Source organism: Numida meleagris, chromosome 2, assembly GCF_002078875.1.
Source record: "Numida meleagris isolate 19003 breed g44 Domestic line chromosome 2, NumMel1.0, whole genome shotgun sequence".
In the NCBI taxonomy this organism is placed as follows: domain Eukaryota; kingdom Metazoa; phylum Chordata; class Aves; order Galliformes; family Numididae; genus Numida; species Numida meleagris.
The window spans coordinates 39,975,578-40,000,336 of NC_034410.1; the positions used below are offsets into that span (position 1 = coordinate 39,975,578).

The 24,759-nt window shown below is 40.3% G+C and overlaps 1 protein-coding gene across 3 annotated transcripts in view; it reads right to left on the bottom strand.

Moving 5' to 3' along the window:
- Positions 1-24,759, bottom strand: part of GADL1 (glutamate decarboxylase like 1) — a 163,630-nt gene that overhangs the window by 77,817 nt on the left and 61,054 nt on the right. Inside the window, exon 1 of one of the 3 annotated variants that reach the window (XM_021387861.1) lies at positions 8,902-9,157. The exons of the other annotated variants lie outside the window; for them this stretch is intronic. Within the exon in view, the coding sequence (XP_021243536.1) occupies positions 8,902-8,908 (7 nt within the window). The 5' untranslated portion in view covers positions 8,909-9,157. Of the gene's footprint in view, positions 1-8,901; positions 9,158-24,759 lie in introns of those variants that run through there. 3 annotated transcript variants of the gene reach the window in all.

A 24,759-nucleotide genomic window follows, 5' to 3' on the forward strand; every position in this document is an offset into this window, starting at 1 on the left:
TGCAGCAAAAGTATTGAGAGGAAAGCCAAATGGATGATAAAAGACCAACGTTTTCAAAATAGATCTTATTGTTAAAGTTGCTTTTCTTTTTACATATTTTTTAAAAAAGATCCTATGACTAGTTTACTGCATTGGATGGGTGAACCTTGAGAAACAGTCGAGTTTCAGTTTTCATGTTACAGCACTCAAATTAAAAGATGTCTTCCCTGAGCACAGCTTAGAAACACTCCCACTATCTTTACTAGCCAATAGTTCATGTTGCCTTTCTATTAAAATAAATAAATAAATTTCAAATGCTTTAAAGCATTTTCCAAATATTTTAGGCCTTTTGCATATCTTTGTCTCAAACACCTGATTCCATTAATGTAATCAATCAGTCCTGTGTTCCACATGGAGCCCATATGCTCCTCTTCTTTTGGTTTTTTAACAACATGGTATGCAAACAATTTAGAGGTGTAGCAGCAATAAATATAGTCTTTTTCATTTAAGATTACAGAAACAGACTCCTAAGCAGACTCAGAAGACAGACTCCCAGAAAGTGTATCAAATGCCATTTCTGCCAACTGGCACCAGGCTTGAAACAGAACAAAAACTTTAACAAATGAAAATGTCTTAAATCAGAGATTAAGGATTATTGACTGTTCAAGATACCCTTCTGCAGAAGAGAAGACTTGATCCTTCTCTGATTGAAAGTAATTGGGGATTTATCCCCTGGCTTCAGCAGGAGTACAATCAAGCTCATAATTCTGACATTTCATTCTGAATGAGATATTGTATTATAGAAGCTTAAGAGTTCCTAACTAACATGTCATTTTTATGATCAATATTATTTTCCCAGCATAAAACAAATTAATTGGAGCTGAAATAACATACAGAAGAAAAAAAAGAAAAAAAAACATTTTTCAGATGTTGTTCCATCAGTATGTAGGCACCACTGAGTATTTAAAAAGCTGCATTTATGTTTCCATAAACATACAGAAACTTTCTCTGTTAAATTCTTGTGCTACAAAAAGAAACTGTAGCCTCGTACTTGGCATATTCTGACAACATTTGGGGGAGTAGTGTAAAATGCCCAGAAGGCTTTATCGCTCACAAGGAAGACAGAAACAGAAGGGGGTGGTTGTGAAAGAGTGGCTTATGCCTGAATGCTAGAGCCAAATCCTATTCAGTTTACACTGTACTAGCACCACTGACTATTCAAGTGAAGGAAAAAGGCTGGCCTTGACCAAAGACTGGCTTCTGCTTTGTAACAAATGCAGTAATCACTGCCAGTAACAATCACAAACAGATCTTACAGTTCTCATCATGCATGATCTAGTCACGGTACTTCTTTCAAAAGACCTTAGCCTTTTTTCTTTCTATGTGTCAAGAAAAAGAAAACAAGTGAACTTCAGCATAGAGATTCCACACTACCATGTTTAATGTAGGAAGGCTACCCAGGTGCAAAGAGAATGCACAGGTATGGTAGGACTTCTACACTCTGTGCTCCTCTTTTGTAGGCTCATGGACAAGACATGAAGACAGGGAACAAGCTGGGTGCTTCCCACTGAGGGTTTGCAGCAGGCGTCTGGACACAGAAACACTTCGACTGCATACAAGCAGAAGTGACCTTTATGGGACAGGATCTGAGGAAGACAAAAGCACTGTGTCTGGACTCAAAGGCTGCTCAACAGAGTCATTGAGCGTGCTGCTAGCACTGCATGGCATCTCCACAACAAACAAGTCCTATTCTTTGTCCCACGTTTGAATTTCCCATTCCAAAAGGAAAGATTGGGAGAATAGAGAGAATCCCGGAGAGAGGCCCCAGCAATGAATATCTGACTGGGAATGCAGGTCCACATTAGGAACCCGGTTCTGCTTTCAGAGATGTTTCCAGGGTCCTGAGTGGGCACTCTCATTAGCTGAATGCTCCCAACACTGTGCCTCGTCACTGTGCACCAAGTGCTTTCATACAAAATAGTACCATGAGAACACACAAAAACTAAAAGAAGCAGAGAAAAGAAGCAAGAATCAGGAATCCTTATGTAGGCAAACCTCAGAGACAGATGTCAATATTAATTAACTGCATTTTGGTACCTCAACCAAGTAAATGAAGGAAAGATTAACGCTGTAATATTTCCAATTAGGAAGAAAGGCAGTGGCTAATTGGAATTCACCTTGATATAAAACTAAGGAACAGCAGATGCCAACAACAAAATGGAAATCCCAACTCCCTGACCACAGCAAGATTCTCCCAGCTCACATTTTCAACTTTAACATCTGCAGACAGAGTAGAGAGCATATGACACATACAATGGCTTTTATTTTAATTAGACATTGGTTATTAACAATGAACATTTTATGTCCTTATTCCGTGGGGAAGTGGACATTTTTGCAGCATCCATATCAGACCAAGCACTATGCATCAACAGCGAGGTTAGAAAGTGTAAGGGGCTGAGTTTGAATGCAAGTGGGTGACCCACACTGAATGTGAAGAATCCATTAGATTTCTCTGCTTCCCACGAGGGGGAAAAAAAAAATTGAAGTGAAAACACAAGTGATTTTTCCAAATGGAAGTCCTGCGACTTGATTTAAAAGAGTGCGTGATAGCCTGTAGTGTCAGGCAAGAACTATTTTTAGTCATAATATAAAAACAATTTCAATGCTAGTCATTGAAAATTCAGCTAAAAAAGGAGTGATTTACTAAAACAGTTTACTGTGATTCAATAGAAGTTAAAATGCAAAAATGGATAAGAGTCTAAATTCGTTTACAGGAAGTTTTATCTCTACATTCAATTTGCACTTGTTTTTTCCTCTCACTTTTTCTTAATATCATAAACACTTCCACACATTGTTTCCTGTAGACTATTTCCAATTACTGTTCACTAATTTATGTCTAAAACACTGCACTGACATACACCCTTATTTACTAAGATGTAGAAGCCAGTGCATTGCAGATCAGGATGTTACTTTCCAGAACATTAGGTCCCCTAACCTGCTCCTACGTAGGCCTTCATAATTTATTAGTAACTTAAGTACAGCAAGGTAGTTCAATACCATTTTCAAATGGAGCAAGCTGCCCTGTGCAGACTTGTTCTTTCAGTGGTGCACATATTGGTCTGCAAATTCGCATTTCAGTTAACTTTCAGTTTCCCCCTGTTCAGACCAGTCCAAAGTTCTCCAGATCACAGACACACTAGTTCTGCTTACTGGTTCCTCTATGGCAGTAGAGGCCGAACCTTCCCACCGATGTTCCATTACATGCTGTTGCCGTGTGACAGACAGCAGCAGAGGGGCAGTCTGACATGATGGTGTCTGACATGGGAGTGCATCTGAAGCAAAAGTGGAGAACTGAATTCCTCCAGGAGTTAAAAATGGCACCCACTGACATTCATCGATGCTTGTAAATGTTTATGTAGACGGAACAGTGGATGCTGGCACAGTGAGGTGATGAGTGGTGCATGTCAGCAGTGGTGACAGTGGGTCACCTCCACCGGTACAGATTTTTACAAGTGAGTCATGCAGGCTTTTGTTCATCACCGGCAAAAAATGCATAGCTAATGGTGGTAACTGTGTTGAAAAATAGTGCTTCGTAGCTGAGAATGTGCTCTATTAGTGTTATTGTGCTCTCTGTATCTGTTGCAGTTTCCATGGAAATAAATAGTAGGTATTACTTTCAGTGCTACCTCCATATATGCGCATGTATGTGTATACACTGACAATTCCCTAAAGGCAAATCCAATGCCTACCAGTGGGTTGTTAAGTACAAAAGAAAAACATATAGCAACAGCATGACAGTAGTTTCTGACTTCCCCCTGGAAAAGTAAAGGCACAGCAAGACAGTATGAGTTGCTCAAAAGTCCTTAGAAACATTCACAGCAGAAGAAGAAACCAATTGAGACCAAGCTGAGCAATTGGTGCTGTCAAACGAGGCTCTGTATGCATTCTGGAGCTTCACAGAGCTATACAGCATTGTAAGATAGCTGGTCTGGTCAGCAGAGATCAAGTATACAGATGAGGGACCCTGCAGGACTCTGGAAGCATCACTGCCCATCAAGCCTGCCCTGCTTCTCCTATGTGGTTTTAAGTAGCCACTCTAGAGGTGCAGAAAATCAAGCTGTGGGGAGGCAACACATAGTGGCCAGTCTCCGAAAGCCACTGGCACTCTGTTAGGAAGGCAGCAGTCCAGATGATGTTTGGTAGAAGCACAGAAGTGACCACACTATGCATGGTAGGGCTCACCAGTGAAACAGTGTGCTCCCTGTGTAGGTAGGGCAGAGTCACCACACCCCTAAGGAAGGCAGAAAATAGGTAATGAATGTCGGGAGGCTTTTGACAATGCCAATATTTTAACCAGACATTTCAGATCAGCAACATCACTGTGACCAAACATCAGGTATTTAGAGCATTGGTTGCTTGCTTTTTTCCACTTTGACAAGCAGAACAGTTTTTCATCACATTATATATTGGCATCGGCTCAGTGGTCCCCAAATAATGAAGAAGGTGTTGTGATAGTATGACAGGATCTTTCTGGGTAACAACTTACACCAGTCAGGTCGGTTCAGCACAGCAACTTTATTAGAGAAGTCTATTAAGGTGTTAATTCAATTGTTTAAACAACAAGTATAACACAGTAGTTACTTATCTGCAAAGGTGAATCATTATTCCACAGTAATGTTAATTACTTCTTTGGCTTACCTTCCAAGTGTAAAAGAGTCACTCAGTGCCAGGAAACCTTCCTTAGCAGGCATTCTGAGCTCAGGGCTCAGCACCTCACAGCCCAGAACCCTAAGGCAGGAGCACTCCAAGGGGCTCAGTGTATCAGCCTGCTCATACCCAGTGCCTGCTGTCTTCACCCAAGTGCTTTACAACATTTCATTTGCAGTTTTACATCTTCTAAAACCATATCTTACGCAAAAGTGAAGACAGTTTTCACTACATACATCACAATACCAACTATGCATTGACTATAGTTACAACATGGTCAAACCTCGGGCAGCTCTACAGCCACAGGATGTCTTGTCTCTCCACATTAGGTCTGCTGGAGAAAAAGAAATTTAAGCAGCTCAATGAGACACAAGCTGTCTTACAGTGCAGCTAAGGGAGGGATGCCAAGCAGTTTAAAATCAACCTTTCTTGTTGAGACTCTGACATTTGCCAATGGATACGATCATATTCACAAGGCTTTTCAGCTTGCATAAAGTGAAACGTGATGAAGGGCTAGGACATCCAAGCCTTAGAGCTGGAAGTTGTTCCAAATCCTCTAGATTTAACCCATTCCTTTGTAGAGCTTTGAACAAAAGACCTTGGTCATGAAGAACCACTTTCCTCATCAGCTGTGGCACTGAAAAAAAAACCAAACTCTGGTCCTGTGACTTTCTCTTTAATACACCTCTATTTGTCAATGCTTGACAAGTTCTTCATTAAGAAAAATCAAGATCGTATATACTTAAGAAGCAGTAATAATGATGGACATGAAGCATTTGAACCAGGTGAAAACCATCACTTACCACTCTTGGACTAACCCTGACCATCATTTTCAACAATACCATCAACAGAAATCTCTACTGACAATGCACAAAACATCCATTTGCCTGTATTATTCCCTCAAACACCACTGATGTTAAAATAAAATAACTTGTGTGCACAGATGGAAGAATAAGAAGGAGGGAAATGGCCACAATTTAATTATGTCAAGATGGGATTCCTTAACCATCAATGCTTTACAGGTACCTCCAACAACCTCTTCAGTTAGTGATAAGACAAAGCAAAAAGAAATGGCAGTAACTGAGCTTTTGGTTTTTCCGGAGCCTGTAGAGGAAGTTTCCTGAATGTGACCATGGGCAGAGAAAACAGAAGTACAAAAGGCATGTATTTTAATGTGCCCATTTTTCATGTTTTGCACATTTAACAAACTCTTCAAGAAATACAAATGGTCTTTACCAAATCAGGCAGCTTGTAATAATTAAAACAAGGGAAATTAAAGCATATGAAGTCTAAACTGTCCAGTAGGCAGTAATAGTTGAATCAGTGCGCCATAAGATTCCTCCAGTGCTTGAAAGTGACATTTTTTGGTTGTGTAAGCGATACTTAAAAGATGCAAGTACTTACTGAATTTCTCAAGAGTCGAGTTAAGCTTCTTTGCTAGATGCTCATTAACAGCCAAGAAAATCTGTATGAAGTTTAAAGCACAATGAACATACTCATGCAGAATTTCTTTATTTGACGCAAACTTCATTTCTTGCAAGGCTGTGTATTCCTTCATCTTATGAAGCAGCATTTATGAAGATTCTAGTATCTTTTTCACCAGAGCAGATCTTAAGATACAGAAGAGATCCTATCCCTCTGCCCTGACCAAAATACCAACCCCAGTGTCACATTACTGGAGCCTTACAGTCACCTTTTCTACCGTGCTTCACATTACACCTGCTTCAGAAGGCAACATACTACATGAAAAATGTTTGCTGACTCATCTCCCCACTCTGCTGGCAGATTCAAATCACACAACACAACATACCATTTACACAGCAGAAGCCAGTGATTCTGAAGTTAAAAGGCAGCATATGCCATAAATGGTGGCAGCTGCCTTTTCCCTTCCTTATGCGGTTTCCAGCTCTATTTACTGTACTTGATGAGCTAGTAACTCACTTGAGACTCTGCTTAATAGAAGGGAATATCCCATCTTCCCATCCCCCAAATAAATAAATAAATACAGAATGCTCCAGGCTTTCTCCATGACAGAACAGCCATGGAAAGCTTCACTGATGCCAAATGACTGAAGGATACATGCAGTCAGAATCCGCTTCTGCAGCTAGGAGTGGGAATCTGCAGATTGGTCCCTGCTGAAACACAGGGCTTTGCCATCTCTCACGTTAAGAGGAAGCATAGCTTCTTACTCATCTCTGTACACTCAGTAAAGCTGCCCTCATGGAGAGTAAAGTCAGAGAAACCTAGCTCAGTCAGTAACAAGCAAGACAAGCCTCTCAAGCACACAATTTCAGATACACTAAGGGTATTAAAAATCAATGTCACTCCCCAGAGCGCTCCCAAGATGTTCAAAACTGCAGCAGAAACAAGAATAACTCAGTGCATGAGGAAGTGCACCTATTTCCTCACTGCAACTGTACCTAGTTTTCTAGTTGCACCAGTGGCGCAAAGCGAACCCAGTGCTACTGCTGCAACAGACATGTACCCTTCAGCTCTCCAACAGCTCAGGAAAACAATAGCAAAAATCTTCCCAGATCACCTGAACTCTCAAACAAGGCTACAGTCAATACCCCCAGCCACAACACAGCCCCACCTGCATGAATTTTATTCACCAGGCAGAGCGTGGCAGAAAAAAACAGCAAGTCACCAAAGGTAAAGGGAAGAGAGGACAGGAAGACTGAAGAATTCCTGGCGAGAGGAAAAGTATGTAGAAGTTACATACGCCCTCATGAGCAAGGTACTGAGAGACTGAAAAATCTGCAGCAGCAGAGTGCAAGGGGATTGCATTATTACTTATCTCTCTTACTAGAACAAGCCATTTGTTTTGGAAGGAAATTAGGTTTCTGGTAGCCTGCTTTCAGCAACATTTGAACAAGAACACTGCTGCTGACCGCAAGGGATCACTGGGATCCCTGTATCAGTGACCACCAGCACTATCTTTGGTGTTGTCTTGGCAGAGGACATTAATATGAATGGCATTTGAGGAGAGGCACTTTTGGAGTTGCTGCCATTCATGCAGCATTACTGCTACATGCACAGCACAGGATCATATTCTGTGCACAACTGCACGTATGTTACTGCATAAGAGAACCATCATATTACTTAACAAAGCTCATTCACTTAAGCAAAAGCAAATTATATTTCTTAAATATCTTTTTTTTCTTCCCCTGGAATTTTCTTTCAAATATATTACTTTATTTGGAGATCTTTCCACCGATAGATTGCCACTGACTTACTTCACCCACGAATGCAGGACAGTGAACTTCTGGTAAAACGGGGAGACTTTCTCAACGTGGGAGTTAAAATTCTTCTTGTTTTAAAGTCTCATTCACATTCAGTGTAAAACTGAAAGAAACACACTAAGCCCCAAGCTTTTGGACCATTTTCCTAAGAGATTCACAACTTGTGATAAGTGGAGAAGCTCTTGGGAATACTGATCTTGCGGGAGAGAGCACAGCACTGCAAACACTTCTTTTCGGACTTCGCAACCAGCTTCTACTTACAAGTCCAAGGCATTCCTCATTTCTTAACCTTGCAAATATTGGCATATCTGGAGCTTAAGCGTGCCACAGCTCAGCCAATTACTTTCCAAGCTCCTCCAGATGTCTCACTACTATATTAGCCATAGGTCTCTCATATTTCTAACTTCCATAACCATACAGACAACTTCAGTTTTCCATTACACAATGATCTTCCTGCTGATGCAGCGACACAGGCTGCTGATACATTTTTGAAGTGGGATTATCTCCTCCCTTCTCAGGACCACGGGGATCATCACAGCACATCATCGTACTGCCCTGCCTACCTTATTCCGGTGCCTGGAAAGAAAAAGAAGCGCCACTCTTCAAAGATAATTTATTTCAACAAACATCCTGTAACGCAATGCTTTTACAGTAATCGTTGCAAGCACTACACCTTATTAAAACATGTGGATACATCTCAGCCGCACTTAGAGGAAGGAGAGAGATGCAGCAGGCGTTCCCTACCCATCCGCACGAAGCTGCTGCCCGCTGGGCTGCAGCCGGCCAGGCGGCCCACCCTGCCCCGGGGACCCCTACAAGCCAGGGGAAGGGGTTAAAGCCCCGATGGGGGCACAGAGCGAGCGAGGCGCTGCTCGGCCTCCCCCGGCAGGCGCCGCGCCCGAGCCCGCAGCCCCACTGGAGCGGTGGGGGGGAAAGAGGAGAGAGAGGGCGGCTCTGGCACCGCAGCGTTTACCCTCCATCTCGCCTTCGTGGTGGAGCCGCCGCCTCTGCTCGCGCGGACCGGAGATGAGGGAAGGCACTACCGACTATAGCCGCTCCCCCGCCGAGCTGTCCTGTGCCGCCTTGCGATCGAGACCAAGCCTTCGCCCCGCACGCCCTCAGCCGCCCAGCCCTGCCCGTCAGACCTCGCCGCTCCCCCCGGGCCGCCTATTAATACTCTCCCCGCTGCAGGCCCGCCGCCAGCCACCGCCTCCTCCGGGTGGGGGCAAAATGGCGGCGGGGCAGCAGCCCAAGGGGTGGCCTTGGTGCCAGGCACCTGTTTCCCAGTTGGGAGTAGAGGCTGCCGGCATTATTACCTGAAACTGCCCTGGTGCTCACAGGGAGCTTCGCTATATTCATTTATTCTTTTTTAAATTAAATCTAGAGCTAGATCATAGAATCATTGAGGTTGGAAAAGATCACGTAGTTCAACCATCAACCCATCCCCACCATGCCCACTGACCACGTCTCTCAGTGCCACATCTACATATTTCTTGAACACCTCCAGGGATGACGACTTCACCACCTCCCTGGGCAGCCTGTGCCAGTGCCTCACTTCTCTTTCTGAGAAGAAATATTTCCTAATATCCAACCTGAACCTCCCCTGGTGCAACTTGAAGCCATTCATTCCCACCCCATCGCTGTTACATGGGAGAAGAGGCCGACCCTCACCTCACCACAGCCTCGTTTCAGTCAGCTGTAGAGAGCGATCAGGTCTCCCCTGAGCCTCCTCTTCTCCAGACTGAACAATCCCATCTCCCTCAGCCGCTTCCATAAGTCTTGCGCTCCAGACCTGTCAATGGCTTAGGGGCTGGTTCGTCCCGGTTCCGTGACTAGTGGGGTGGGAGATCCATGGACCGATGCTCTGGGAAAGGGAAAAGGGAAAAAGGGTAGGGAGATGGGCCTGAGAACAAAACGGCGGCAACGATCTGAAGAAAAACAAACTAATTTACTAAATAAAATATCGCAATGCAAAATAACACACTATAATACAATATAATTACAATATAAGCTAGTAAATCCAATAAAATGAGAGTGTCCAAAATCAAGGCAGGCCTTACTCTAATACCAACAGTGAGACGGCTGGGGAGCGAGAATACTGCTGGGACGAGAGATGGGACGAGAAGAAGTAAGGTCTCGTGATATGCAAGTTTTTATCTTTCCCTCTGACCGGAAAACAGTAACAGGGTAGCAAAGTCCTCTGGGGAATATAGTAGATCTTCTCTTCTGAGAACCAGGTACATACACTACATGATGTTATGATGTGGAATACCAATAACCAAAAGTCATAAAACCCTCACAAGACCTCAGACCCCTCACAGCTTAGTTGCCCCTCTGTTTTGGTGGTTGGACCTTTCCACTCGAGGTAGAAAGGCTCTGCTGAAGTACCCACATCTAGCTCTACTTGAATCAACATGAGAAACACTTTGATTCAATGTTAGGAATCACAATGCAATTAAAACATTAAGATCAGGCTTAGGCCTTGGTGAGATGACTCTCCTGTGGCGGCTCACATCAGAGAGACTGCAGTAGTTTAAAGGAAGGAGTCGTTAACATCCATGAGCTCTCCTTCTTCCTGAAGGAAGGATATTGCTGCTGCTTGTGACCAAATTCTCAAAAATCTGGCCCCAAAAGAAGCAGTCTTCTGGCAGGTGAGCAGTGGTACAAACAGTCAGGCCCCGCCATGCTCCTGGCATTGCTGCCAAACCCACACAATTGTGCTAGTGTGCCTCGGCTTATCAGAGCCCTGGTGCAGCATCGCCAGCTGTCAAAGGCTACTTCCAGGCCTCTGAGTGAACTGTGGCTGACCTCATTATCCCAGTTTATTCCAGGACACCAATACCATTCAATGCTACACACGTGCTCCTAATTCTAGTCCCTTTATTTCCTCATAACTGCTGCCTTAAGAAAAATATATATATATATATATATTATTTTTGACAAAAGATGTTGGTGCTGTTGCTACAGCAAAGTCTGAAAATGTCCCAAAATTAACTACCGGAGCCCCCCCACAGCTCATTTTCCATTAAAATTCAGGCCTGATTAAAGTTTGGCAAAGATTTTTGGAAGCTACTGAAATATTCAGGTGTGAATTAAACATTTATTCACATGTAGTATCCTCATTTTCCTTGTTTGTGAGGATACAAATTGTCTAGCTTCAACTGCAGCATGTACTAAGTCATTAATAACTTCAACCAGGTAATTTTGTAGTCCTACAGATATCCTTCACTGCAAGAGATAAGTATTCAGACTTCACTGTGATAGATAAAAATGGTAGATAACACTAAATTAAAAATTAGTAGTTGCCTGGGAACAAGTGTTCATGGCCTGATTGTATTCACTGTGGGAAAATGAAGAACAGCCCCAATCAAAACTATGCATTTCTTCTGCTTCAGAAGAGCTAATTTCCTCAAGCTGAGGAAAACGGTGAGGGAAACATTCAAGACAAAAAAAAAAAAAAAAGAGAGAGGACACTGAAAGAGGGGCTGGGCTCTCTTAAAGTCTCTAACAAATGGCCAAAGTCTCTAACAGTGGCCAAATGGCCAGTATGATTCTTCTTCAATCACAGAAGGTAGTAACTTTCCCTTAAAATCTCGAAGGTGGCATTCAGAAATAAAATGGAAAACAAAGAGAAATCATATAAATTACACTTTATATAAATTACAAGTTACTTAATCAAAAATTGATAATGGGATTTAATACACAGGGTGAATCTGTAGTTCTAACAGCTAAAGACAAATGAAACATTTTAAGCATGTTAGAAATAAGAGAGAACCCAATGTGATATAGGCCCATCAGTAAATGTAGTTCATAAGTGGTTTCATGCTGATTCGGGAATTGTAAATATGTTTAGTAAGTACCTCACTACTACAACAGAAACAAGTAGCCAGTCTCATAGGGACTATGAGGAACTGCTCTAGCCTCTTCCTCAAGATAGGAACCATGACCATTCCCTTACCACCAGCCTTGGATAGCTTTTGGTTCCCCTTCCAGGACAGGCACTTGTGCTCTTTCATCTGCCAGTGTTTTAATAGACTTTGGAATACTTTTGAAATTGCAAATGGGTGCTTATGACCTGTAGTCAGAAAAGGACAAATGCGTTGACAGCAAAATATAGACCAACATCAATAGTTGATATGAATAACAGATTTAATTCAAAAAGATCTCCAAGAAAGGAACAGAAATAATTCCAGTCTTTTTTATGAAGACTGGGTCTCATCAAAGTTCTCTAAATTTATTCTTTGGTGAGACTGCTCATTTGGCTAAGTGCATATTGATGTTTTTAGACTTTAATGATAGTCTGAAAGAAAAATGTAGTACCCCACGATATCATTAAAGCACATGCTAAATTGACTAAGATTTGTCTAAATGACTGATTACAAAATGTAGCTGACAGTATGGAACCTTCATCAAACAGCTCTCTTTCTGTGAAAAGGCGATCACATCAGAAAATGGCTCAAAGATGCCAGAAATGGCAAGGGTAAAAGATGGCAAACTGGGTCTTATCCAACAAAATACATTTACGCTAAGTAAATCCCTATGATGAGTGTGAAGGATTGTAGGTGCTGTGTACTGAAGGGAGACTACACTTACTGAAAATGATTTAGGGGTTGTAGTCACCAATTCGTTGTAAATCCTCACTGACAGTGTAACAAGAAGAATTAATCTGCATCCAGGGAGTGGGAAGTAGGGAGATAGTTTAATCTCTGGATATATCACTGATGAGACCAATCTTGTATACTGTGTTCTTGTCCATGTTTTGAAAAATTACTGAAAAATTGGTGAGGGGGCAGATTAAGAGCTGAAAATGTGATCCAAGAATTGAAGAAAAATGCTGCTAAGTGAGACTTAAACAGCTCAATCTGTTTATCCTATCAAAAAGATTGACTTGATTACAGTGTGTAAGTACCTCTATGGAGAAAAAATATGAAATTCTGAAGAGCTCTTTAATCTACCAGAGAATAGCATAACGAGAAGCTGTGATAGAAGCTGAAGTCAGACAAATTCAAATGAAGCACTCTATTTCTCTTCTTAAATTGACAGTATGTCACTGGAACAAGCTCATGGGGGCAATAAGAAATTTTTAATGTTTTTGTATCTTCCAACCAGGAAAATTACCTTTCTGAAAGGCAGGTTTTAGCCAAGTGCAGGTTACTGCCCTCAGTGCTCGTACATGTATGAAATTTAATGACATAGGAGAAAGAGATCAGACTATATGACTAAGAGGTTCTTTGCAGTCATACTTCATTATTTCTTCTTATACTAAGTAAACATAAAATAGGGTAGCTATTGGTGAGCATTTGCTCAAGATTATATTCTTTTAACAACTGGCTGCAATCAGTCTCTGTGAAAAACATGACTTTTCTGAGTGTGTAGGATTTTAAATGATCACAGAACATGAGGCATTCTTGGCAAGCAGCGTATGAAGTATCAAAAGACAATCAACATTAGTCACCTATTTTCATTTGTCATTGCACTAAGCTGACAATATTTCAATTCATCTGGGTCACAAAGGAGCTCAGAGGAGCTTAAGGAGAAGCTGAACGGAGGTACAGAAGCATGAATCTATTAAAAACACAGTCCATCAGACTTAAATGATGTGCAATTAGACAGCAAGCTTTGAAACTCTGGCAGACAAGCCAGACAACTAATTCTATATGCCATATTACACTAGTAAATATACATCAGTTTTAAAAATTTATGTTTCTTGCCCACCTTGTGCGTAAATGAATCAAGTTACCTCACCTGAAGCATAATGAGCTGTGGAATGCAATGAAGACTAAAAGGTTTGACACCGACAAGTAATACCTAGCTCTCTGAAAGCAGCCAGGACCACACAACTGAATTGTGTTGCACATAAACTATTGAGAACTACATTTAAACATTAATGAATTAAATTGTTGTATTTGCTAGGAAGTGAACTTGCATCTTCTGTTTTCTACTCACAAAGTTGATATGGCAAAATTAACCTTAAAGCCCTTTCTGTTCTCATCATTTGACCCCCTCCCTGAAGTTTGTTACATGAAGACACAACTTCTTCATCAGATATACAACCTCCTCTAAACTACACAGAAAACCAATGGCCTCAAACAAGTAGTTAAAAACCAGTAGATCAAAAATACATTCCTTGCAATGGAAGAAGGAATACAGTGGAAGAAGGAGAGTTAATTTTGGAGTTAATATGTAAATTTTTTTCAGTTTCACTACCTTAAAATAAAAATTAAAAAAAAAAAAAAGTTTTCCAAACAAGAAAACAATATTAACCAAAAATGACTCAAATGTATTTGCCTAATTTTGTATGCAAACCTTAACACCCTATTGATTGTTCTGTCTTCTGGAGTTATTTAGAAAAATTCAAGGCCTTTTAGAAGGGGCTACAGGTAGAAGCTTTCAAAATCACCAGATACTTTTGCAAATCTAACCTGGAAGCTGCATAAAGAACTGTCTTAGCTCCTTGTCTTTTCCCCAGAACAGACTGTGGACTCCATTTTTAGAAATACATAGCATTCCCAACTCTAAATGGGGTAAACAAAACCCGCAGGATTACTGCTGTTCCGAAAATCAGATCCTAGGGCATTAATAATTGAAGTGTCATGGTTACCTCTACTGGTATCAGTATCACCTATGGAACTCAAACATTAGTAGTCTGGTGCAGGTAACTGAGACAGGAAAGAAAAAGCATTAAGAGGTTAAAGGGCATTCATTACCTTTTTGATGCCCAGAGGCATAATGTTGCTGTGCTACTGGAGGCCAACCAAAGGTGAAGGATGATCATTCTATACAGTGAAGTGAAGAACTAGTTAGACTCTCAAGTTGCAGCGTGTGATGCCTTCAAAGGAACAATATTACATTAGCTGGCTGGCAAAACACATTGTTCGGAATATCAAGGCTTGAAAAAAACAAAACATCAGTAGGTGAATCTCAGACCCTAAAGGCATCAGCAAAGACAACAGAGTCAGCAGTAGGAATATTGAATTTGAGCAGCAAAATATGGCTACAGGACACTTTCCAGAGATATTAGGAGATATTATTTAGCGTACTAGAGCTGATGAAATGTAATTCTCTTGAGACACACACATATTCTTCTGGACATAGCATCTTCAGAGATCCAAAGCTCATGCATGCTATGAAGAGTCCAGGTCAAGGAAAGCACGGGGAACCTGAAAAGATATCTTACCATTCCACCACAGGCCTGGGCTGGACTGCAGCAATTGCATGTCATCAGCTTTATCCCCATCGGCTGCTCAGATGGAAGCTCTCTCAAATTTCTGTCAAGTTTATTGTGGTTTCATAGACCCAGTTTATACTCATGTTGTGTATTTAAATTTAGAAAATCACACCTATATTTTATTGTAAAAAATGTAGGGAAATTTAAAGAAAGCTATTTATAATCCTTTAACATGTAACCTTTCAAAACTGACTTTTGTTGATTCAAGACAATAAAGATAATTGCAGATCTGACTTACTATTCTCATGTTTAATAAAAGAAGCCTCACAACATATGTTATTAAAGAATAGACTACCTAAGGTGCCTGATTATAAAATTGTAAAACTATTTTTGAAGAACGGGTACATCTTGTACATTCTCCCTTAATTAGCATTGGCAAACCAGGTCATCCCATATCCCATATTTCTAATACTGGCTGTGGTCAAAGGCAAAAGCATATAAAACCTCATAGGAGGAGGAACCTTGAAGGATTTGGGAATCAGCAAGCTGCTTCACCCATTATGTTTTAATTAGATATTTTCCTAGGGTGGATATGTTCTCTAGGAAAGATTCTCATGATAAATAATGTTCAACAAATCTCATTACTCAAGTTTACGAAGTCACTTGCCCCTTCTGTAATTCAGAGGAATTAAATCACTCCCACAAATTAAAAATAGGACTATCAACCGAATATTGCTGTTTGAATGAAGCAGACAAAAGAGTAAGCAGAAGCAATAAGGAAATCATGTTCAAGTATTGCCCTGAATAAATGAGGCTATTTCAAGTTTCAGACTCTAATTTCATCTCAAGAGTTTGTTGATGACAAAGGAAAAGATTGCGCAACCTTCATTCTTATGGTTTACAGCGTTACCAAAATCTTCAAATCTTCGATAGCAATATAATTCATATATTCATCGTGTTTTAGAGAGAAAAGCCTAGGGAAAAATGACTGATACACGAAGGGTGCTTTCGTTTGTACAGAGTGTTTTTCATATGCAAAGGTGCTTTTTTTTTTTACATGCAGATCTGTTAACATGCCTCTTTAAGCATAGGAAGAGAAACAGGATCACAAAGAAGGGACAGAGAGAAATTAGAGAAACTCCAGACACTGCTTTGCTGTGGTCACCGCAGCTAGTGTGGGCATGTATGCACTATCTTTAAGATAGCAAGCCTGGATATTGCTAAAGGCATAGTAGAAGTAGCACAATGCGCAATGCAAGCTGCAAACTCTTCCTCAAGGCTGGGTATTTGGCATGTGGCCCAAATGGAGTTACACACTGCTGTAGCCAGAACACTACTATGCAAAGGCTATCTATCATAGATGATCATGTGTGCTGGCAGAACAGATCCTTGCTTTATCTTGGAAGTCAGCAGATAAAATTCATGGATTAAGATAATGAAAGTTGAAGATGAAATTAGTAAAAACACAAGATTTCACTCATCAGAGTAAGCTGCATCAGTTAGACTCTCCCATGATGGCTCTTCTCCAAAATATTTTATAGATACTTCAGAATCAAGCCTCATTCCGTAGATACTTTTGAGAGAATTAAATCTGCAGAGCACAACAATAAGGGAATATGAGGTAGAGAAGGGACAAACTCTCCACCCTTACATTTTGAAGTATCATGAATCTTAAAAAAAACCTTATACTCTTGGTTTTCCACATAAAGCAGCTTTCATGTTTGGTACTTTGCAAATATATATATATATATATATTGTGTTTTCCAGAAAAACAGCTAGGAAATTTTGAGCAGACTAAGTATATGCCACCCTGAAATATATGTACGGCAAAAGCTGTAATTTTCACATTAGCAAGCCATCAAATGAGAGGCATGAATATTGTTTCTTTGGGAAGGATTTAAGTCCTTTTTAACGTGCAGACACCAGAAGGTAGCACAAGTTTAAGAAATGTACTCAAACAGGTCTAACACGCCATCCAGTGCAAAGGACTGTGTGGAAACACTTGGAATTACATACAGATACTGCAGAGTAAGTAGAACACAACTGCATTGCCCTCCAGAACATGTAACCACCTCAAGTAAAAAGGGTTAATGCATGACATTCCTGCCTCTGTAAACTTCAGGAAAAGAATGAAGGTTATATCAATTCAAGACAGATTTCATATGAATTCTTTTTGGCTGCATAACCAGAGTCATGGACCACATAACACTCAGAAGGATGCAAAGCAGCAGGCAATTTCAGAACCATGCTGAGCAGTGTTATTTAGCAAAAAAAAAAGGAGCCTGTGGGTTCTGCAAATGAAATGACTCCAGCAGTCACTTGTGCATGGCAAATGTAGCATTCTTTGAACAAGCAGTGTACATGAAGCATCACAAAACTGCATTCAGGAAAAAAAAAAATGCTTTTTTTTGAACCCTCTTAAGATCTGATATTACCTGGCACAATTTCTTGTAAGTGTGCGAAGACCTGTTATTGCCAAAGAAGTCTGAGGTGAAAGGAAATCTGTAGTATGCAGGCGTAGCAATAATGGATGCCAGTGACTGGGATATAAAGACTAGGCACAGGGAAGAAGGTAACAGATGTCATCAGCCCACACCCAGCACAATTTTTTTTTTTTTTTGACAATGATGTGTTTTAAATAATGCAAATACCACATGTAGATTAGAGAGACAGTTTCAGTCAGGTGGCCTAGTACTTCTCCATCTTTCAGGAGAAATAATGCAGCAATAAAGAGAGGACTATTTTAATCAGGACAATATTAGCTATATGAAACCAGCAGGCACTTCTGGCCTATGTTATAGAATCACAGAATCACCAAGACTGGAAAAGACCTCCAAGATCATCCAGTCCAACCATCCACCTACCACCAATATTACCCACTAAACCATGTCCCTCAGTACAACATCTAAACGTTTCCCAGCTCTCTCGTAGCAACAGAGGCAGAAGTGAAGGAGTTCAGTGGCTCTTTTGTCTCTCTGTACACTGTTGGTTAAAAAGCACAGCTATGCCAAAGAATGTTACGATAACTGGAAGGAGTTTTAATGTGAGAGCTCTGTGCAGAACATGAAGTGACCTACTACTACCAATGGGCACACATTCAAGTGCAATGAGAATCTGTCCTGATCGACCTGGTTTTCATATAGCATTCAGAGTACTGAACTACATCACCATCTACAAATAGGCAATGTACGCAACAAGCTGACTTGGCAAATTCAAGCTAAAGACCAAGAAACAGAGGCATCTGGAAATTGAGCACAATGCAGTGTATACCTGGAATGTCTGTAATGTCTTTTTTTTTTTTTTCTTTTCAGGTATTTCCCCTGTAACTCTTCTCTTGTGAGGGAAAAAGTTAGTTTGTGACAAAGCATTTTTTCTAAGATCAAAAGAGATAAATGAGAAATATAAGCACCTTTCAGGACAAGAATTATACTAAGCATATCTTAGTATATTCAGCTCTTAAATAACTTTTCATAAGTCCCTATTGTTAGATTAAAGAAAACAGCTTGCATCCAGACAATGCAGAAAGATCAGGATACTTCCAACAGCTTTCTGAAAGTAAGTTAGCTAGTGCACTCCTGAGAGCTTGGATCTGAATTCCCATATCCCACGCCTGGAGTACATTTAATGTTTGGAGGCTGAGGATGAGCCAGTGATTTAGAATTGCTACACAGAAGGGGAAAAAAATCAGAAAGTAAGAAAAAGAAGTCCTAAGTCCAGGTGAATAGGAGAAAAGCTTAAGGACTAGAAACAACACTTCTCCAAAGGCACTCATTAAAAGCACCAGCTGTTTCTGCTGATAGGGCAAAACTCTGACAGGTTTGCTTGAGAAAGTTTTTGATGCAACATAAGATATGGTACTTAATGAGTACAGCACCACCTTTTTGTGGAGTAGAGGTGTGAGGTGTGTACTTACAGAACATTTGCAATATGATTAGTACACTTATGAAAAAAGAAACTAGAGTTTCCAGTGTAAAAATGGTAGTGTGCAAACAAATGACCAAATAGGAGAACTTTGAACCAAGAGGGGCTTTTAACAGTTTTCAGCTGCATTTTCACTTTGGCAAAGACATGCATAACTGAATAATAGCATAACCAGAGCCTGTGTGTTGCTCTTCCTTTCATCATTGAACACTGGAAAAAATGAGGGTACTAGGATTTTGTGAACTGGCCTCTTGCAAACAGCAATTCACAGTGTATTTTTAAGAGTCCTTCTAGAGAGAAAATTTGAGAAAAATGTATAGTCATTTGCAAAACAAAAGCTGCAGCTTGAAGAAATGTTTCCGAGTCCTGGATCTTGCAGTTATGTTTACCCTTTATCATAGAGTGAGCTGGTCTCAGGCTGCCCAAGCAGGAAGAGGGATTATTTCCAGTAATTATTTTTACTTCATCATTCGGAACTGACTTTTTCCAAAGTCACACTCCATTCAAATTTTTAAGGAATTCTTTGCTAAGACGTCTTTTCTCTTGAGATCTCTTTGGATTTCTCAGGTAGAGAAATGCAGACTGTAATTGCTCACTCAACGGGTTGTACTCAAGATAGTAGAGATGACAACATCGTGTTGTCTTTTGTGCTTGACAACGCAGAAGGATACAGATTAAAAAGAACTACTCTACAGCCATATCATAAAGAACAGAGCCAAATGAGTCACAAAGTACAAAGCCCACCAGCAGTGCAATTGAAAGAAATCAAAATGACCTTCTGCCTTTGTTTTAGGAAAGATGCCAGTGCCATTTTTAAATAAACGAACAGCAGAGAATATCTGACAAGTATATAGTCTTAAAATGTATAAACATATGTACATACTGGTAAAAATCAAACAAAGAGCAAATGCATCATTTTAACACATTCTTTCAGTGACTTCTTATGTAAAGCAGTACAGAGTGGTACATAACACACTTAGTCATAAAGATGCCATTAAATAATATACTCCAAAACTGATCCATTGAAATCAGTTACATTCCTTCCTGAATCATAATGACTTCAAACATTTAACGTCAACAGCAACATGAGATCAAAATATACAGTTTTACGTGTTGCATCTTTCACGTAAGTAATCTATTTCTAAAGGTTTTAGTGTCATTGTAGAAGTTCAGACATATAGAAAAACTAAGAAAATCACTGAAACATACTGCTGCATTAAATCAGTAGCTCAAATCAGCATTCTTAATTGCCTTTAAAAATAAAGTTACTTATATTGATATAGGTAATTCTTCTTAATCATGTAGCTATTAGATTCCTCTTCAAAGGTCAATCCCTATAGTTCAGAACTTTTCAATTAGTAGTTTTAGTCCACTAATATAAACTGACCCACAGCAGAAACGCTAAGCAACTCAGAATACTTCCAATTGTACAAGATGACCCACTAAGGCTTTCTATTACAGTATTTGAACAGTGGACACAACTGCTATTATTTTTTACCCTTCTCTGTAAATCCATTAACATATTTTTTAATCCCTGTCCCTTGTTACTCGGTTCATTTACAGTGACAGAGTGGCAATGAGGGCTTTTGTTCCAGTCTGGATACTTTAATTTCATTTCAGATGTCAAAGAATCAATGGCACTAACTGAACCATTAGTTTTCAAACAGAAATCTCTATTAATAGCCAACTGGAATTTTTGCCTAACAAATCTAGCCCTGGATATTTTTTACAGTTTACTGCTCCCGTTTTCTCAGAGGCTAGTAAGAACTGGTACAATAATGGAACTTCAAGTATCCCAGAGAGAACTCTCTTTTTGTTTTCCAAAGAAAATTGAATTTGTTGGAAGAAATAAGTGTCTGACCAGCACAGAATCATTAGAAAAATCTCACATTTTTAATTTTGCAACTCTGAGGCATTTTTCAGTATCCTAATTCTCACAGCAATAGAAGTTAGGCACTAATTAGTTTTATAATAAGATAGGCTATCAAAAGAGAGAGCTAATCAGTATTTCCTCCCTTACCAATCCAAAAATTCAATTTAATAAAAAGGTTGCAGCAAAATGGTAAAAACAGGGCTGCATTCAGAGGTTTTCTAGAATCTACTCAGCACTAAAAAGAATATGGAAGTTTTGTTACATTAAAATATTTTATACCAAGTATTTAGCACCTATTAGCAATAAGAGATCCATTTATACATGAGAATTCTAAGGTCTGCATCTCAGAGTTCAGCTTCTCTGGTGTGCTGAAATGCCATACTTTCTGCCCCAGTAGAACATATCCACTAAAAAATTGCCCCTTCTTTGCTGTGCCCCATTTCAGCATGCCATATACAACATCTCAATGTAAAGTATGGACTGAATCTTTCACTTGATCTCTCTTTTACAGCGCCCATCCACCTGCTTGCTTCTGCTTCATTTAAAGGCCAGAAGCATATGGTCTTCAGTGGTCTTATACCCCATGGGGTAATTTAGCATCATTGTCTTTGATACGGAGTCTAAAAGTTAGACTAGTTTGACAGCACTCCCACCTTGAGGGTTTGAATTTGTAAAAATGCATGGGGGAGGCCAGATTTTCTATCTGATCCTTGCTATTATAGACAGCAGTGAAGAAGAAGCTAGACACATATGGTGGCAACAGAGGAAAGTCAACAGACCAGACTCCTTTGCTAGACTCTAATGAGCTCTTTCTCCTACCCCTTGCAGCAAAGACTAACTGGAAAATAAATATAAAAAGAAAGCTTATTTTATTTTCAGAATCTTGTTTGTTGCTGTTGTTTCTCCAATTTGACAATATTTAAAAGATTTGACATGACCTCTGTACTGGAGGGCAAAGGGTCAACATAAGAGTTTGTGTCCAGTCAGCTCCTACTTGGTCTCAATATCTCAAGATACTACCAGAGAACTTCATTAGCTGTCTCAGAAGACAGACACCAATGAGAAAACTGAATAGGCGTGGAGGATAAATCCAGATAACAATGCACCTTGCTCAGGCATCAAGTTAAGCTCATCTTAAGATTTGGAGCCAAATATTTCTTTCAGAATGGACTGGCAGAGGCAGGCTTGGAATGTTTTAATCTGCATCAATAGCATGAGGGATTGTTTACTCTGTAGGACATTCCAAATTTCTTTAGGAGTCAAATTCCACCAATGGTTTGGAGTCTGAACACACTGGTAATGCCCCCAAATTTCTTCTGTTCTCTTCCTGTGGCATGGCATGCTGTTATTGCTCTAGCTTTTATATTATGGACTTTCATTACTACAGGTTTGAGAGTAGTGTTCTGTGGCTCCTGGGATATACACAAAGTAGCATTTCTGCTGGCTTGCCTGTACTAAACATTTATCACAGGGCTGCTTGCTACTGCAAAGGACTATATTTGATGGCCCAGGTGCTTCCTTCCAGATCCCTGTTCCCTCTAGACAGCCCTTCCAGTGTATGCAAAAGCCAACTTCAAGGACAGCTCCCAGGTAGCATGCTCCAAATCTGTCCTGCCTGGACACTGAAAAGAAAACTAGAAAGTCTCCAGAGCCATCAACACAACATAAGCACTATGCTGCTGTTAAAATAAAATATAAAAGCAGAGATTTCTCAGTCTGACTGCAGCTGCTGTTGCTTCCACCATCTCCTTTCTCACCCCAGGGAATCAAACATCACACTGCAGATGTTTTCACAACACATCCTCCTGCCCATTTGACTGATATATTAACACCAGACTCGAAACAACACGGTTTTTCCATCTACCTCTTTCTCTAGGTGATTTTAGTCCTTACTCGGCAGATGTTAGTCCTTTTCTCCTGAAATTTGCCTTCTCATTTCAAACATTTTTAACTTCAAACAATCTACTGTCCTTGCCATGTGTGCAATTCCAAAAACAATAGTAAGGAGTGGTATTGAGGGCAAATGGCACAATCTAGATGTGCTATCCCACCCTGAGCTACTATAGGAATTACAGAGAAAAATGCTGTCTTACACAACTCAAGTGAATGAATTACTATTAACTGTAACAGAGTCAGATTTTCTGCTGTGGTGACTAAAGCTCTGAGAGAAGCACTTTATACTGAAAGCTCCCTCTACAACTACAGTCAGAGGACTGAATCAATTACTGAGGTATTTGGGGGAAAATATGAAGACATAAGTAGATCCACATTTATACACATACACACACCCTCCTTCACCCATTCTGCTCCATCAGTATCCCTGACCCACTTTCTAAATCCCTGTTGTTGCAGATGTTGCTGTTCCAAAACCTGCTTCAGCTTATTGGGAACATACATTCATCAGAAAAATAATGCAGTGCAGCAGTGTCTTCTTCTGTCAGGAGCAGCTGGAATTATTGCTTACTTGGTCACCCTAAGGCATTCATAATTGGTAGGCAGGAGATGTGTGCGCCAAGATAGGCTGTAAAAGACACATTTTATGCCAAAAGCAGGTTGAGAATGCCTTTGTAAGTACAGCAAATGGTTTTATTTACACCTTAATGAAGGCAATTTTGTTGGATTTCATTTTCGTGGTTTGCATAGAAGCATTTGATCTGGTGCAATAAAGATTCCAGCAACATACATTTATGATGGCGCAGTACCAACAACTGTTACTTCCATCTGAAGCAAAATCATAATTCCGTGGTAAAGAAAAGAAATCTCAACAGCTCACATTGCTGAGTATTCAGATATGAATCTGAGAATTTAACTTTACAGTGAAGTAACATTAATTTAACCAAAAGTGATTTTAAATCCATTTAAAGACATTTAAAATTAAAATTAATTTAAACTTAATTCTAATACAAAGTGTGTTACTTTAAGCCTGCTCACCAAGTTTAAAACAAAATCACATTATCTCCCAATGTGTCTGATAGCTTGCAATACCAAAGAATGTGGGTATCATGAAGATGCCAGACTGTGTGAATGGGAATGGCTGAGGCATGGCTACACATTTCTTTCTGCCAGGTCTCCTACTGGAATAGTAACTGCTGGCAGATGGAGGGTAGCAGACAACAAAGGGACTGTAAGATTTTAACAGTGCAGCTGTTTTCTTAGCAACTGCTTGGCCGGAACAGCAAACACACAGTTCTGGCAGCTTTACCAAGTTGATAAGTTATCACATGTCACATTCCCTTGCTTGGCCATAGTCTCAATAGAGCTACCAGTGATGAAAGAAAATTAGCTGCCTAGTTCCAGGTGAAAAAGGTTTGTGGGCAAGGCTGCCTCTCTTTGCTCCTTCAGTGATGCTGCTCACTGCATCCAGCCCATGTTCATAACTATGCTCTATAGCTTCCCACTGAAGCTTCCTCCTGTCCTCTCATATTCTTCAGTGGCTGACTGAACAGATAGATAGTTCAGTTCCTGAACAAGCCTGTCAGGAACTTCCCCCTTGTCAGAAGGAATTATTACTTACTACTTACTGTTCAATATTAGTTATTACCAAACAGTACAGGTTCCATGTATGGATGGAGAGTAGAGGAGGGCTGTTTGTCTGCTGGCTGAGCAGACCCAGGTTCAAAGCCAAACCCAGAACCAAACTGCAAGACTCTCCTCTCACCTTTGACAACACTGTGCCCATTCTTGTCAACAATTGGCCTGGGAATCAAAAGCATTAAAGGCTTACACATTGCTGATTCCCAGCATTTTCAGTTGGTGCTCCACTTCAGTGAACTAATAACTCTCTTACTGTTGATCATAACAGAATCAGAATGGTGTGGAATCACAGAATTGTAGGGGTTAGAAGGGACCTCTGGAGATCATCTAATTCA